Consider the following 18,385-nt stretch of genomic DNA (forward strand, 5'->3'; position numbering starts at 1 on the left):
GAATTCCAAGGGGCGGGGGAGACTGGGAACTATGGGATAGCTACGGAACGGCTACCCACAGTGCACCGCTCCAGAAATCGACGCTTACCATGGACCATGGACGCACACTATCGAAGTAACATGCCTAGTGTGGACGCTCACATTCGACTTTATAATATCAATTTTATGAGACCGATTTTAGCTAATTCGATATTATCCCGTAGTGTAGACATGGCCACAGACTCATAGACATAGTCGGGATACAAAAGTAGCCAGGGAATAGCACTGGAGAGGAATTAGTGTGCTGCAGATATCACACTTAGCCTCCCCTCTACACAAAATAAAATAGAAGTGAAAAGCTCAAAAGTTAATACCACCTGATTCTGTATTAACTTTTGCACAGAGCCCCATTGTGTTGCTGAACCCAGTTTAGAAGGGATTACAGGAGGGAGGTCAGCAGGGAAACCCTGTTTCAAAAGGACTGAGTGATGAGACATTGGTAGGTGGAGTACAGAACCTCTAGAAAGACACTCCTGGCTTCCAGCAGATATCCTAAAATCAGCAAGGTGGGACTGAAATCCTGCATTCCTCACAATGGAGCAGTCTGGTAGAAACAGTGCAAGGAGAAACTCATGGAGCTTCCTATCCTCTAGGCAAGCCTTCTCCTCATGCAGAAGAACTAATCTGGTCCCAAGTTAAATAGATACAAATTGTTACTTGAGAATAGTTTTATAATGTTATTATTTCATTTACCATTGTTATTTGGTCAACATCAGTATCAGAAAGATGTCCCACACTTTTAAAAGACCTTACCGGGTGACATTTTAAAGACACTGAGCCAAATTCAGTTCTGAAGTAAGAGGCATAACTCTTTTCACCACACTTTTTCTATTGTCTGGGTAGATTTCCAATTAAAAATGTATCATCTTATATTTTAACTATGCAAATTATTTTACTCTACCTAATACATTTTTTGTATAATCAGTTATTTACTATCGCCTATCTACAGGGTGAAATGTGTCAATGATGCAATATTTACACAATGGTTTCACCAATTTCCTATGGGCCAAATCCAGTGCAGTGCCCACATTTATATTCCAGGCTCAGGAAACCCTTCCATGGTATAGTGAATGGAATTTCCATAAAACACAGTTCTAGGGCATTTCCGCACACCTTCTTCACACCTGCAGCTCAACGACACAAGTTCTATCATCTTTTGGACTGTTTTCACCCTCAAACGAGGAAGGGACAAGATGTGTGTCCAAAACACAATGGTTTTAGGATTTCCCAACTTTTGAATAGCATTCAGACACACTATAGTGTACATGCAGTTCTTGTCAAGGATGTAAGTTGTTAAGCTGTGCTAGGTCTAATTAAGAACTGTCCCTTCGATTTTGACCTCAGGGCAGACGTTTAAAGGCAATACATGGAACAAATCTTTTTGCGTTTAAATATGAAAATCTTTCTATCCATTGTTTTATGGAGAATACATACACACATGCATGCAGGGAGGAATGTTCTGCTTCCCTGTTCCATCCACTGACTAGCTGGGCCCCGGCACCAATATTAGTTTATTTTAATTCACTTGCAATCACCTTCTCTTGTGAAGAACTGGAAAGGAGTATCTTCTGATCCTGTCAAAATCATCCCTTACTCAACCAAAGATTGCTATTGAGAGATGCAAGATACTCCCTTCCCATAACACTGTCTCCATAACACTTCCAAGAGCAAGAGGTGGAAACTAGAAATCCACCCCATACAGGTAGCAGAGCTGAGCAAACAGCAGGCCACTAGGATGGACATCTTATTTTTTTAATCAAATAGACTTAAGTTATTTATACTTTGTATGATTCCCCTTGCTCATTGGGTTTTAAATATTTAGGCTCTGAACCTGGAAAGACTCATGCAAAATGTTTTGGTTGAGCAATGTGAGTAGCCCCACTAACTTCAATAGGATTATTCATGGTGCATGAAGTTAAGCATATGCTTATGTCTTTGCCAGATTAGGATCTCACAATACCGTTTGATGTTGACGTTCAAACATACTTTTAACTAAAACATTAGTGACATCAGGTTCCTTAACGTATAAAAACCCCTCTTACCCTGATTTTTCTTTTCCTTCAGCTTCTATGTTCGTGTTAAGAATTTCCATTTCTTTAACATTCTCTTCCTCTTTATCTCCCAGATTGGCGTCACCTTCTGTTTTGGTTGAATTGAAATCCATTTCCTGGTCAGACTGAGTATACATAGATTCTTGCAAGTTTTGTTTGTTTTCCTAAGAAAATATAAAAATGCAGTTAACCTACAATAGAAATCAACATGACAAGCATTTGAAAAAAGGCAGACAAAACACACTTAACCAACTGGCAGAAATAATTCAAAGTTTTAGGATTGTTACCATTCCCAGTATATTCTTTGTTATTAAATAAGGACTAAATTTTGCAAAAGGATTGCTTGAGTCAGAGCTACAGAATTTAACTTTAATGTTTTAAATAGAAGAAACATTTAAAGTGAAGCTGCCAGAACAAATCCGCATCCAAATTTCTTTAAAAAAAAAAAAAAAAAAAAAGCTTTAAAAACACTCAAGACATTCTAGTTTCCCTTACATTTCATTCAATTCCAATGGAAACAACCTCTGAACAAAAAACAAGCATTTTTTTCTGTGTGGCTCAAAACTGTTTCATTGTGCCAAATTCCCGAGAATCCAAAAGCGAAGCTGACTAGAAACTAAACTAAAAGTAAGACCTACTAATCAATTTTCATTCTCCAAGCTGAACAGCACAAAAAAATTAACAGCATTCAAATGAAAAATAAGAATATTTTAAATTTAGTCATCTTTAATAATCTTTGGTCCTAGTGTTTTTATTAAACACAATTTTTAAACTGACAGCATCAGTTTGATGGTTTCCTTTTAAAGATTTCACCCTAAATGCAGTGGGCCTTAAAAACAGATGTCAAGTAGTGCTCCTGCCACCCTTTACAGGTGTCTTTGTGGGGGTGGTGTGGGAGTAGCTTAAAGTCCTGACTTACAAATGACTTCACTCAGACAAATCTTTATGCCTATATAGAATCCCAACCACCTCAATGGCACTTTCAAAAGGCTTAAATATGCACCTGCAGATCCCTCTGAATTGCATAGGTCCTAGTCCTGCAATACATTGCCCTGAACTCTTGTGGAACTTCACTGATTTTGGTGTGGGGATGGGAATGGAAGGTGTCCATGCAGATGCAATGCACTGTAGGACTGAGACCTAAATCTAAAGCCAGGTTCAAAATAGAAATCCTACTATTACAGCTGCTAAGAGGATACAGCCCCTTTCAGGCCAAAGTAGGCCACACATTTTGGTATAAATTTGACTGTAGGTTGCAGCTGTTCTGTAGGAGGTTATGGACATTTTGCTTCCGAGACCCTCTGCAGCAGCCAGCATACACCCAGAGATGGATCTGGCTCATTGTACTTATCCTCCTTTAGCTATGCAGTTGCTGTCAGCCACCAAACCCTATTTTCAGAGCTGTGATATGATCAGTATTAATAATAAGGAAAGAACAACGCATTATGAAGACAATGTGCTAAACTGTTTAGGTGTTTGTTTGTTTTTTAACTCCACCAAGGTGATTTCAGCCCTATTTAATACATTACCTCCTACTCCCCCCACAAACACTACCTCATTTAGCAATTGGGCTTAACATAAATAAAGTATTTTACCAGAAAGGTGGGGTTATCATCTTCTTTACATTCATTATCATTCTCAGATGGTTTTGTTTCTTCCTGTTGTATGATTACTTCTTCCGCCTCCTTATGCTCTTCTTTAACAACTTTTATTTCTTTTACATCCTGTTCAGGTTCTTCACGCATTTTTAATTCTTTTTCTTTTTCACACTCTTTGCAGGGCTTATTCGTCATTTTCTCTGGCAATGCCATTTGAAATTCAATATTAGCCGATGTGCAGTACTCTTCAAAACCATACAGATATCTGAAGGAAGAAAAATTAAATTCCATGACATGATGCTAACATTAATTTACATAAATATTAACCTAATGAGATCTGTACACCTTTGATACATAAAATACATGCATTTCATAGGATTCAATAAGTAGGTTATATTAAAACTAATAAAACTTGTTTGTGAAAATCTGGTATCAGTTTGACCATTTTTCTTTTTTTGTTTCCACTTCTTACTACACCTCTACCCCGATATAACACTGTCCTTGGGAGCTAAAAAATCTTACCGCGTTATAGGTGAAACCGCATTATATCGAACTTGCTTTGATCCGCTGGAGCGTATGTTATAGGTGAAACCGCGTTATATCCGAATTCGTGTTATATTGGGTTGCATTATATCGGGGTAGAGGTGTATATTTAAACACATGCAAACGATACCTCTGAATCAACCAGTATTACAGAAATACCCAAAATACAGAAAACATTTAAGAACACAAACAGGAATATAAATATTCTACCAATTCAGGAAAGGAAAAATCAAAGGAAAGCAGTGTCCAGTTTGCTCAGCCGAGCAATATGGAAACTCAAGAAATGCTTCTCCTCTTGAATGAACCGTCAAACCAATTTGAAAATTAAGCTTATAATTACAATTGGCATTTTCTGAGCCTCCTAGAAAGAAACCTACTTGATTCTGATTATTAGTTATGACATAGGCCACACGTAATAGCACGTTATAAACACTGACAGAAACAAGCAATACAAGTGATAGTGGTTTGCCTTGAAACAAATACACTCCAAACTTCAAAACTGATAATACTCCTTGGTTTCGGTGAATTTGGGGTATGTCACCCTGTAACGCAAAGTGACTTTTTACTGCAATACTGCATTAAGCATTTTTTATTTTGCTGCTGAGATATCCCTCTATCTTCCTTTCTCAAATGCTATTATATCTGCATCAGAAAGAAGATCATTCGAACAAATCATATCATTAGCACTGACTAGCTTAATATTATGGAATTTGAACAGACTTCTTAAAGCTCTTGGAGAATACTAATGGTAACACCATACCTAAATATTTACCAAAGATTATTTCACTGTGCTGAGATTCCTTGTTCCAGAAACCTTACCCCAGTAATGTATAAATATTATTACAATCAAGTCAAATGCTTGGCTTTTTCTTTTATACATTTATTTATAATCTTCTCATTCTTGTACCTTTTTACCATTTTATTCTGTATCTTTATCTTTACACTACAGAACTTCTCCAGAACAGCTAAAGAAAATCCACAATATTTTAAGCACCGAACTAACATAAGACTAATACCCATCAAAAGTAGTGTCTTGACATTACAATAAATACTAAAAATAAACTAAAAACTTGTTAAAACCACCATCTTTTACCTTTTACTCATTCATCTAGGAACATCAATATAAAAAAGATACAATTGTGAAAGCCATCTGACCATAGAAATTAATGATAAGTTCTCTCATGATACCACATTGCTATCCTCAAACACTTCAATTCTACTGACCACTTCATAACAGAGCGAGAGATCATTTCACAAACCACCTCCGATCCTCCTAACATCCCAATCCCCTACTACTGATTCCCAATTACTTCATTCTGTGGACATCACGAAGGACTTTGTGGACCAACATCTGACAACCAGCAGTACAGAATGTATAATCATGCAAGGTTTTCCACTCCTCTGATTTACCTTCCTATTATATGTTTTACACTTCTGTTTTTTGTTTTTGTTTTGTTTTTTCCCCAATACAGTAGAAGCTGTGTTATCCAGCACTTAACCAACCAGAAAGCTCTAGAAAATGGCATTTCAGGGTGCTGGATCCGGGTGGTGCTCACCTCAGGTGGCTCCCTGCAAGCAGCGACATGTTCCAGCTGCTCCTAGGCAGAGGAATGGTCACGGGGGCTCCATGCACTGTTTTCGCCCCACCCGAGCACTGGCTCTGCAGTTCCCATTGGATATCCACTGGGAGCTACCGGGCTGGACCCTGCAGGCAGAGGCAGCGCACAGAGCCGCTTAGCAACGCCCCCGCCTAGGAGCAGCAGGGACATGTCATCGATTGCGGGGAGCCACCTGAGGTGAGTGCCACTCAGATCCAGCACCCTGAAATGCCATTTTCTAGATCTTTCTGGTTGGTAAAGTGCACCTCAAAACTCCTCCCGCACTCCAACCCCCAGCCTTGAGTCCCCTCGCGCAACCAATCTCCCTCTCTCCATTGGTAAGCATAACTCTTAGTTAACTGGAATTTTTGACTAAGCTCCCATTCCTCCAACATGCCAGATAACAAAGCTTTTACTGTACTTTATTTTTAAAAAGAGCAAAAATGCATCAAAATATATACATATTTTAAGATAATGTGGCAAACTAACCCCCATCCAAAACCCCAGATTTAAGTTCCTCTGGCACTGGAGAAGTTTTTATATCTATTATTATTTTTTATTATTTGTATTATCATAATGCCTAGGAGCCCCAGTGCTGGATCAGGACTCCATTGTGCTAGGCACTGTACAAACAGAACAAAAAGATAGTCCCTGCCCCAAAGAGCTTACAATCTAAGTGTAAAACAAGAGACACCAGATAGATACAAACAGGCCAAAGAGGGAATACAAGGAAACAGTGACACAGTATTGGTCAGCATGGTAGGAAGTGGTCCTGGAATGCTAGTGGCCCAGCTATTGTCAAGTTTTTTATAGGCTTAATGGCAGAGGAGAATTTTAAGAAGAGAAGAATAGTGAATTAGTTTTGCAGATGTTTATAGGACTCTTCTTCCAAGTGTGAGAGGGAGAATGCACAAAGGCTCTGGTTTGAAAAATTTCACAAGTGGGTAGAGGAGGCTGATATCATTGGGACAATAAGAGGTTGAAGTTGACCTTTTGATGCTAAATGAGAGATGACAGATACGGAATGGATAGGTCATGAAGGACCCTGAAAGTCAAGACAAGTAGCTTATGTTTGACACAGCAGAGAAGAACAACATACATAACAGAAGAGATACAATCCCAAGTATAGCATGAAGTGAGCAACAGCTTAGGTCTTGTCTACACTACAAAGTTTTGTCAGCAAAAGCTATCTTTTGTAGACAAAACAAGGGGGGTGTACACACTGCAAAGCTACTTTTGGAGGCAAAACTCTGCTGTTTTGCTGACAAAATAAAACCACTTCAACAAGAAGCATAAAACTTTTTATGGCAAAGTTAAAGAGACAAAGCATCAGTGTAGATACTGCTGTTTGTTTTGCTGACATAACTGGCTTCTACTAGTATCCCACAATGCCTGCTGTGACCACTCTGTTCACTGTTTTAATCTCTGCTACCCTGCAGGCATGCACCCCTCCCTTTCAAAGCTCCTGGAAGTATCTGACAGCTGAGCCTGCTGCTCTGCTCTGGGATTGGGAACTAACCATTAATGTGGAATGCTTCTGTTCTGCCCTGCTCTAGGAATACAGCCTCTGGCAGACTGCTGCTGTGGGGAGTTGGGAGAGGGACTGCTCTGCTGCTTTGACATTCCTCAGCATGGAGAGCTCACAGAGCTTCTCAGGATGCTGCTCCCAGCAGCTGAGGAGGCTGTGGGAGAACTCGGAGGGAATCACAGAACCATAGGCAGGCAGGCAGAGCGGGCTGCTTTGAGAGAGACTGCTGTGCCGAGCAGAAGCAGGGGCTGACATGGAGGAGATGTCCCCCTCCCCCTGCCTCAGGATAAGTCGGTCAGCCTGTTGTCTCCCCCACCCCAGACACACCACTCTCCTTTCCCTCCTTCCCACACACCAAACTTCAGCTGAAAAGCAACGGGCAATCTAGTAGGATGCCCCTGGAACGAGGGGATTGAGACACCTCATCATGTGACGCTGTACCTGCCCCATGAGGCATGCAAACCCTTCCCAAAGCACCCTGCAGCCAGTTGCACAGTGGGATTGCCACCAGAGTGCACTGCTCTGTGTTAACGCAAGAGCTGTTAGTGTGGATGTGCTCTGCAGACACAAGGCGCTAGTGTGGACATGCAACAGTGGTTTTAATTAAAATGCTTTAATTAAAGCAGCATAACTTTTGCCAACAAAACTTTGTAGTGTAGACAAGGCTGTAGTCCCAACTCAGTGCAGAGGACTGGACTAAATGGCCTATCAAGGTCCTTGCTAGTCCTACATTTCTGATTCATAAGATTCCAAAATAATGAATAATATGCAATTTACAGTAACTATTTTTCATAAAAGAGGTGTTTCCATTGGAATCTATATGTAAACATCCCACAAAGGTATCACTGTTCATATTTCATTCGTTTTACATGTGCTGTATCACTTACTTTTTGTAAGCACATTTAACATTATATCCTGCAGCTGAGTTCAACACAGGTATTCCAAGATCTTGATACACCTGCTTCCATACTGCTCCACTTTCAATCTGTTACACACAGCAAAATATAAATGTGCATATTAATCTAGTACAAAACATAAGACTAATTAAAGTCTATTATCTTTGCAACAACAGACAGATGCTAACAATTTTTTAAAAATTTCTTCAGATCCACAAAAGAATGTATTCGACAAAAAAATCACTGTTCTGCTGCACAGAATTATCATCAGTTTAGAATTTCCGTCATTTTGCATTTCAGTAAGCTAGTCTCAAACTGCAGGAGTCAGCCAAGTGGATAACAAAAACTTACTTTGATAGTAACCTTATTTACCAAAGCTGGAGTTTTAATTTAAAATAAAGATGGCAGTTCAAACTGCCTGTGGCAATCTGTAAAGTCCTGAATGGTACAATACCCAGGTTTCCCAGAAACTGCCTCTATCAGCTCTTCTACTGCCTCTTATACTCTTAATGCGCTCAAGTTTTGTAACCTGTTTAGTATGCTCAGTTCCAACAGTCTTCAAAAGGTAATGTAACACATCTCGTTCTCTAAGTACGTGACCCTTAGCATCAGAAAGATGACATTGCATTTTACTGTATGAATACACATGACCAATTCATAAGTTAATTTTATAGGAAGACATCAAAAGTAGGAATAGAGTCCACTGCCCCAGGAATTCCAAGTAAATGATCCAATTGCTGCTTCAAGATCAGTTCAGTTAATTCCAGCCAGCACAGTCTTCTATATATGATCCACAATGGGCAGGAGTTAAGGATGCCATAAAAACCTTAACTCAGATTGCTTGCATTTGAGGTCTTGTGCAGTGATTTAGAAGTCTCTACTATTTGCTCAGTGTCTAAAACAAAGGCTCTCAGACAGGTATTTCACTGAATCCTCAGAGAAAAAGGAAGTACTCTGACTGACTACATTATTATACAGCAATAGTTAGATCTACTGCATGTATCACAAAGAAATTAATTATATAATTTGTTTGTTTAAATGTTTGTTTTTTTAATAATGCTGCTGGGTGTATTATGTTGCAGGATTAATTTGTCAGATTCCTAGAGTTTTTGTATAGGAGTCTTATTTACTATGACTTAAATATAATCTTTCATATTTTTTTCCTCAGACTTTAGGGGTCTGAAATACTTTCCATCTTAACTATAATACTTACATTATCAAATCCTCCAAGCTTGTGTACAAGTCTGAATAATTTAAAGAGATTCAAATTTCTGTATCCAAGTACAGGTCGTTTATTAATAGGAGTCCCTGTGGAAGAATACAATTATTAAAATATTTTGAAGTGTGTCTTTTTACTGAGTACAAGACCAGAAATTTATACCTAAATTATTTCACGTTACTAAATATATTACTGCAAGCTCTTTGATTCTGACCATATCATGTGCATAGTAGAGTCTTTATTTATTTTTCTATCTATATAATAAGTCTGGCCCTACCAAATTCACGGCCCATTTTGGTCAATTTCACGGTCATAGGATTTAAAAAATCACAAATTTCATGATTTCAGCTATTTACATCTGAAATTTCACTGTACTGTAATTGTAGGAGTCCTGACCCAAAAAGAAGTTATGGGGGAGTTGCAAGGTTATTGTAGGCAGGGGGGATTGCAGTACTGCTACTCTTACTTCTACATTGCTGCTGGCTGTGGCTCTGCCTTCAGAGGTGGGCAGCTGGAGAGTGGCAGCTGCAGGCTGGGAGTCCAGCTCTGAATGCAGAGCCGCCACCAGCAGCAGCACAGAAGTAAGGATGGCATGGTATGGTGCTGCCACTCTTACTTTTGCACTGCTACCTTCAGAGATGGGCCCTCAGTCAGCGGCCGCCACTGTCCGGCTGCCCAGCTCTGAAGGAAGCAGTGCAGAAGTAAGAGTGGCAATACCATACCATGCCATCCTTATCTCTGCACTGCTGCTGGTGGCGGCTCTGCATTCAGAGGTGGGCTCCTGGCCTGCACGCGCTGCTCTCTGGTCGCCCAGCTCTGAAGTCAGTACAGAAGTAATACTGTAACCCCCCTAAAATAACCTTCTGACCCCCCTGCAACTCCCTTTTGGGTCAGGACCCCCAATTTGAGAAGTATTGGTCTCCCTCCTGTGAAATATGTACAGTATAGAGTAAAAGCACAGAAAAAAAACAGATTTCACAGGGGGAGACCAGATTTCACAGTCCGTGATGTGTTTTTCATAGCTCTGAATTTGACAGGCCCTTAACAATAAGATAATAAAAATCATAATCAAACTATACAGTTTTATTTAAAAGCTCACTTTTATCTCAATCCACTAAAGATATCACAATTCGTGTGCGTGTGTGTGTGTGTGTGTCTGTAGCAGAGGCCTCTGAATGCAAGTCTTACCAAGCAATTAAGACAGAAACTATTTGCTTTCTGAAAGCATATTTATTTGTAATCTCTCCCTATGTATCTGTTAAGGATTTGATACATTAAAGGGATATGTTTTTAAAGGCATTTCAGTTTCTCTTATCAACAACACAAACATTCAGGTGGTATTACAAGGCATGAGCTAAACCCAGAATGAATAGAACTATCCAAACGATATTTGTCATTCTAAAATAAATTTATTGAGGCATCTTATTAAAATTATGAAATGGAATGTATGCAGTAATAGAATTAAGAACAAAACTAGGCATTAAGTGCACAGCTATATACAACACAGGGATACAGTGTATGATATACAGGGGTATATGGAGCATATCCACTTATTTTTCAAAGCAGGGATATGTCTGCATTTTAGTACTCATGAATGCTGAGAAGACAAAGAGGGTCAAGTGACAGACTACAATCTCCTAGATCACAGCAAGATATGGATATGGCCACACTGGTTCCCAAAAATGAATTGCAAAGCAATAGTGGGTCACAGCTCAAAGATTCAATATACATTACATAATTGAAGATAAAACACCCACCTCTGTCTTCCATAAATTTGTATAACTGTTGTAGAAAATTCTCCCTTTCCTCTGGAAAAGGCTCTATTTCTTCCTAATAAAAGTAATACAAGAAAAGAAAATTTATCACTTGTCTTGTTAAGCACTTCTAACTAGCAGATTTTTAATTTGGAAAACTGTTGTACCAAATTAAGTTTACATTAAAAAGTTTGATTTACTGCAGAATTTAGTGACACCAACAGCATGCTATACAGAGGGCATATGGTCTCTGAATGTTAAGCCATCTGGAAACAGGAAAGGCTATTTCCAGCTAATAAAAATTGTAAAAAATATATGGTTTGATCTTTAGGGGTTTTCAATAGATTATCATCAAAATGTCATAAGAATTCTTATAAATCAACAAAAGCTCTCAATTGTGTTAAATTAGGCAGAAAACAGAGTCTGGTAGATACCAGTATTGCTCCTCAAAAGATTACACGCAATTTTGAGATTCATTTGTCCTATAATCAGATGTGGTTATTCTTTAATGCCTGGATGGATGAAGTCACTTTCAAAGATGAAGTGAAAGATAAAATTGTGCCCGCACTTTTTTCTTCGGTGGTTCAACAAGCCACTAGTAACATGCTGAGGTTAATGACATTGCATGCACATTGCCAGGAGTAGAGTACATGGTATACACTTAATTAATTTGAAGCAAACAAATCCAGAATAGGTATGTCAAAAATATTTGTGGCTATTAAACATATTACAGTAATAAACCTCTACACTAGATTAACCATCAGCAGAGATCAATGGCAAGACACTGTGGCTCAATCCAACAGCTCCTCCCAAGCTGGTTAGGAAATTCCCAGAAACACCATGTGCCTCAACTGATATTAATTTATATCTCCCATATGAGTATCATCTTACTTCTAGTGTAATCAGAACTTCTAGGAATTTTAATCATTAAGTTTAAGATATTTCAAAGATGCATGCAGAGTAGGAGTTTGTTTCAATTCTTTGTATTCCTTTTAATTCTGACCCATAGCAGACTTTCTGTGAGTATAACTGATGTATCATTTCTGTAAATAAAGAAAATTTACTTTGTCACTATATCAGCATGATCTTTCCCATTCTACTTCTTACCCTAAGCATTATGACTTCACCAAGCCAGAAGCAAGGAGACAAAAGTATTATTCATCAAGACGTGTACAGATACACCAGATCTCAGCTGAGAAACTTACAAAATTTGAATACAATTACTAAGAATATGACATAAATAAAAAAGACAACTCCTCACTCAATAGCCTCAACAGGTGGGGGAATGAAAGTAGGACTGGCAAAGGCTCAATTAACAGAATTAGCAGTAAGAAGTTTTCTCTTGCTGTACATGTCCTCCCCCTCATCCTATAACAAATACACTAACTGGATACACAGTGGAAGTCAAGAGGAAAACATGCTTCTGATGTGTTGGCATATTCTCCATTTAACATTAATTAATAACAAAAACTTGCATACAAGAGGGCCATACAGTAATTTAGCAGGTCATGTGGGTGAAGGGTCAGCCCAAGTTGCTGACAGCAGCCTAAAGATTAAGGATCTTTAGTATATAGTGAGGGAAAAGAAATTCCCATACCAAACTACTAATGTGATCACTGACATAGCTAGAGATCCTTCTTGACATCAAGATGAAATAAGAGAGGTTGTGCTGGGTCTGACTGAAATAAATACTTTCTCTTGAATGTGAAAAGAAGGAACAAAATAACAGCCAGGGATATTTTGCAAAATGAGAAGTAGGACTGTATTCTATCTAGACCAAAAGTCTCAGATACTGTGGAAATTCAGGAGATTTCCTTCCCTGAAGTAATCTGAGTCAGAAGAGAAGGAAAAAAGTTAGATTTGGCAAATGGCTCACAACCAAGAAAATGCTTGTCACGAGAGGGTGACCACATAGAACCAAAGGGGTCAGGGATGAACGCACTGACCAGATGTTCCCAGGAAACCTACGTTTTCAAGAAGAGAGCCAAAAACCAGAGGCGCTGTAGATACTGAGCAGAGTGCTGCGGGTGCTGCTGCCATCCCTTGTGGACCCTATGGGTATCTTACACTGTAATTTGACACTGCCAGCTGACTCAGGCTTGTGGGGCTTGGGCTAGATGGCTGTTTAATTGCAGTGTAGACATTTGAGTTTGGGCTTCCGCCCAAGCTCTGGGATCTTCCCACTTCATGGGGTCTTAGAGCCCGGGCTCCAACCTTAACTCGAACATCTACACCACAATCAAACAGCTCCTTAATCTGAGCCCCATGAGCTCCAGTCAGTTGGCATAGGCCAGCTGTGGGTGTCAAACTGAAGTGTAGACATACCCTAAGATATTATTCCTGAAGCACAGAGCAGATACTTGTTACACTAGGTACCAAAACTGCAAGTAGGTATCCTTTGTTGTAATTAAATTCCCTGCTAGATTCTAGGACAATGTGCTAATGGGACAGAATTAAGAGTTGATATGTCAAGATCTACAGAAGAGTGTTTGTACATTCTCAGAGTGTGCAGACCCAGTGGATTTTGCAGGGGGACTGAAGTGAGACACTGTAGCAAGTTAAATTATTCCTGCTATTCTGAGAATCTCACGAAGAACTAAACTGGCTGTACTCTGATGCCAAGCAGAACCGGTGCTAGGGGTTTTAGCGCCCTAGGCACACGGCAATTTCACCGCCCTGCGCGCTGCTCCCATGGCTCCAGTGGAGCTGCCGCAGTCGTGGCTGCAGACGGTCAGCTGCTTCGCGGTTCTGGTGGAGCTGCCGCAGTCGTGCCTGTGGGAGGTCCACCGGAGCCACGCGAGCAGTCGACCGTCCGCAGGCACGACTGCGGCAGCTCCATTGGAGTCGCCTGCCGCCCCCTCCAGCAAAACACCACCCACCAATAATCCTGGCGCCCTAGGCGATTGCCTAGGTTGCCTAAATGAAAGCGCCGGCCCTGATGCCAAGGCATCCTGGGAGATAGTTAGATGCAGACTTATAACCTTCAATATTCTGCCATCTCAGCCTATTGCAACATTAGATAATCTCATCGGTGTTTACTTTGGGAATACCAGTGTACCTATCAGCATTATGAAGGTTAAAGGAGTCAGCAAGGTAACTTGTTTCTAACTTGAGGAAGCAAGCAGCTCACTGCTAACACTCATACTATATATATTTTATTATAACTCAAAGTGGATCCTAGTCTACACCTCCATATTTGGCTGAAGCTAGATTTAGTCCTCCTATTCCCATCATACTAGTAAAGTAGACGAGACTAGGAGGCAGAGCCCCATTTGGAGGGGGACACTGGACGGAAAGGAGCCTTAAAAAAAAAAAAAAGAGCAGGAAAGAACCTAATCTCTCAGATTTCTATGGCACTTATCACTATGGTATCGAAGTGTGAAAAGAAGATGATGGAAATAAAAAAACTGTTCCTACCCATGACCTGAACTGCAGTTAGAGAGGCCATGTGTGTAGTAATAAGGGAAAGGACAGTTACTTGTTCCGTAACTGGCGTTCTTCGAGATGTGTTGCTCCTGTCTATTCCACAGTAGGTATGCGTGCTCGCCACGTGTACCGCTGCCGGAAGTTTTTCCCTTAGCAGTACCCGTACTGGAGGAGCACCGCGGCGACCCCTGGAGTGGCGCCTGTATATCACGCTATAAGGGGAGCCACGGGCTCTCCCTGCCCTCGGTTCCTTCTTGCCGGACAACTCCGACAGAGGGCAAGCAGGACAGGGTGTGGAATAGACAGGAGCAACACATCTCGAAGAACGCCAGTAATGGAACAGGTAACTGTCCTTTCTTCTTCGAGTAACTGCTCCTGTGTATTCCACAGTAGATGATTCCAAGCAATATCTGTTGGAGGTGGCTAGGAGTTCACAATGGTTCGGGACAAAGTACCGCCCTGCCAAACCCAGCATCATCCCTAGACTGGGAGATGACTGCGTAATGCGAAGTAAATATGTGAACTGAGGCCTACGTGGCCGCCCTACAAATGTCCTGGATGGGGACATTGGCGACATAGGTAGCTGATGAGGCCTGAGCCCCCGTAAAGTGTGCCCTAACGGTAGGTGGCAGGGGAACCCCTACCAAATCATAACACATGCGTATGCACGAGGTGATCCAGTGGGAAAGCCGCTGCGTGGAGATGGGTTGCCTCTTAGCCCGCTCGGCCGAGGCAATAAAGAGTTGAGAGGATTTCCAGAACAGCTTAGTCCAATCCAGGTAAAAAGCCAACACTCTGCGCACATTGAGTGTATGAAGGCAGTGATCCTCGTTGGAGGAATGGGGCTTTGGACAGAGCACGGGAAGGAAGATGCTCTGCTCCATACGGAAGGCGGAAACCACCTTCGGGAGGAACGCTGGGTGTGGGCGGAGCTGGACTTTATCCTTATGGAAAACCATATGGTGGGTTCTGAGGTTAAGGCCCTGAACTCTGAGACACGTCTGGCTGATGTGATCACCACCAGGAAGGCCACCTTCCAGGAGAGGTGCAACCAGGAACACGGAGCCAGGGGCTCGAAGGGGGGGTCCCGTGAGACGGGACAAGACCAAGTTGAGGTCCCATTGCGGCACGGGGGCCCTGGCATATGGGAACAAGCGGTCAAGGCCCTTCAGGAACTGGGAGGTCATCGAGTGGGAGAAGACTGAGTGGCCTTGCACCGGAGGGTGAAAAGCCGATATGGCCGTCAGGTGCACTCTGACTGAGGCAGGTGCCAGTCCCTGGGCCCTAAGGAATAGGAGGTAGTCCAGGGTAAAACTGTAGAGGTACGGCAGAAGGGGACATTCCCCGCTCACTCGCCCACCTGGCAAACCTGGACCACTTCGCCACGTACGTCCGACGCGTGGATGGCTTCCTGCTTTCCAGGAGGGCTCGCCTTACCTGCTCTGAACACCTACTCTCCTCCTCATTCAGCCACGGAGCAGCCACACTGTCAGGTGGAGCATGGCTAGATTGGCATGGAGGAGGCGCCCCCCCGTCCTCAGAGAGGAGGTCCAGGTGGAGCGGCAGCTTCCTCAGGGGGGCCGCCAAGAGTCGTAGGAGGGGCCCGTATCAGTGCTGGTGGGCCCATGCCGGGACTATGAGAGTGACCCTCGCCTTGTCCATTCTCACCTTCTGAAGGACTTTGGCAATGAGGGGGAATGGGGGAAAGGTGTAGAGGAGCTGGCCCGACCAGCTCAGGAAGAATGTGTCAGAGATCATGCCTTCCCCTCCCCCAGAGGGGAACTGAGGGCAACTCTGGTTCTGACGGGTTGCAACAGGTCAATCTGGGGAGCTCCCCACTCTTGGAAGAGCCAGTGAGCGACCTCCGAGTGGAGCGCCCACTCATACTGGGGGGAAGAAGACCCAGCTGAGGCAGTCCGCTTGCATATTGCATACGCCTGGGAGGTGAGCTGCCCTCAGGGAGATATCATGGGCTATACAAAACCCGCATAGGTTCAGGACTTATTGGTAGAGGGCAAGGGAGCGAGTCCTGCCTTGCCTGTTGATATACTACATGGCGGCTGTGTTGTCCGTGAGGACTCTGACCACCTTCTGCGGAGGTGTGTGAGGAACGCCACGCACGCCAACTGAACTGCCCTGAGCTCTTTGATATTTATGTGAAGGGGCAAGGCCAGGGATGAACATGTTCCCTGGGTTTGCACCTTCCCCGTGTGGGCTCCCCAGCCCAGGTCTGAAGCATTGGACATCAGGTCTATGGATGGGTTGGCCTCCCTGAAGGGAACCCCTTGCAACATAATGCTCAGGCAGGACCACCACAGAAGGGAGGCCACTAAGGCCAAGAAGAAGGGCTGCAGCAAAGCTGGAGTACTGAAGTTCCAACTACCTTCACTGGCAGCAAGAAGGAACTGAAGGTGGGGGGAGCACGCATATCTATTGTGGAATACACAGGAGCAATCACTCAAAGAAGAACCAATGAAATTCTTCATGGCCCGGGATGAACTAGAGAAATCTGGAGGGGAAAGACTGTCTAGTTCCAAGAGTTCTCTCTCATATATTTTGTCTGAGGAGAAAGGCCTCCCATGCAGGAAACCCATAGAAAGAGGAGACAGGAGACAGGAGAAAAACAGGGTAGGATCATATTTCTGCCACTCAAAAAAAGAAAGCGAAGCTCTAGCCATTACTTTGTAAACCTCCAGCTCAGTAGATGCCAGAGACACCAGAGAAGCAATTTCAGAACTACCATAGCAAATCCCATTAGATTTGAAGGTGTCAAGAGTTCACCAAGGCATTTAGGGAGCTTGCACAGGGAAGGAACAACAGCTCATGCTACACCAGCAAAGGCAAGGCTGGCAAAAGGAGCTGTAGCTACCTCCCAAAGGCAAAGGCTCTAAAGGCCAAGCCCTTAAAAACAGAAGTACTTAAGAGCTCAGATTCTCCTCACCTATGGCCTCCCAAGTGGCCCTTCCAGGAGAAGTGAGCATTACACTTTCTGCTAGCATGAGTAGGTAAGAACAACAGACAGAGACATTCTTACAGTTAGCAAACCCTGAAAGGAACATAGGAGGGCACCATATGACTAAGTAAGTCTCGAAAGATGGCAGAATTCCAACCTCACACACCTGTAGCCTCCTGAAAAGCCCCAACCAGGGAAGATGGGTTGAGAGACAGAATACAGTAGTCGTTTAGGACCCAGACAGTTCAACCTCATGTCTACAGCTCTACCCAGGGATGGGAGCATTAGGCTGCTACATTGCAGTCAGCATTGCAGGGATGAATAACTGAGTCAAGAGAAACAGCTCCCAGTCCCTGGATAAAGGAGGGGTGCTCTGGACAGAGCCAGAATCTGAGCACCAAAAGAAAGTAGAGGAAATAAAGGAATCAGACCCCCTCCACACACACAGCCTTATAGCCAGCTGTAAAGCAGAGTTCTTTCCTCTGACTTTCATCTTTTCTCTTGTCTTATTTCTGGACTGGAGACTGGGAGAAAAAGAACAGTTAATTAGAAGATGGGCACAGGACTGCACTCCATACTTCCAAAACAAAGGAGAAAAGACAGAGGTGGAAGAGGAGTGGGTGGGCTGGCGCCTTGCCTGAAAGTTCTTCTGTTTCTTTTTGTCAGGGTAGGCAAAGAGATAACATCTAGTGAACCAATTCTATCACTGGAGAGGAAAGAGGAGAGATACAACAACTTAAACATTTTTTGTAATTATTTGAAAGATTAAAAAAGTATCAG

The 18,385-nt window shown here is 42.4% G+C and overlaps 1 protein-coding gene across 3 annotated transcripts in view; it reads right to left on the reverse strand.

Moving 5' to 3' along the window:
- ARID4B (AT-rich interaction domain 4B) overlaps positions 1-18,385 on the reverse strand; it is a 189,393-nt gene that overhangs the window by 67,146 nt on the left and 103,862 nt on the right. For all 3 annotated transcript variants that reach the window (XM_075064167.1, XM_075064164.1, XM_075064166.1), the window contains exons 12-16: positions 11,230-11,302; positions 9,467-9,561; positions 8,245-8,342; positions 3,686-3,953; positions 2,082-2,254 (exon numbers count right to left, since the gene is read on the reverse strand). In XM_075064167.1, the coding sequence (XP_074920268.1) occupies positions 2,082-2,254; positions 3,686-3,953; positions 8,245-8,342; positions 9,467-9,561; positions 11,230-11,302 (707 nt within the window). The remainder of the gene's footprint in view (positions 1-2,081; positions 2,255-3,685; positions 3,954-8,244; positions 8,343-9,466; positions 9,562-11,229; positions 11,303-18,385) is intronic.

This window comes from Chelonoidis abingdonii, chromosome 3, assembly GCF_003597395.2.
Source record: "Chelonoidis abingdonii isolate Lonesome George chromosome 3, CheloAbing_2.0, whole genome shotgun sequence".
NCBI lineage: Eukaryota > Metazoa > Chordata > Testudines > Testudinidae > Chelonoidis > Chelonoidis abingdonii.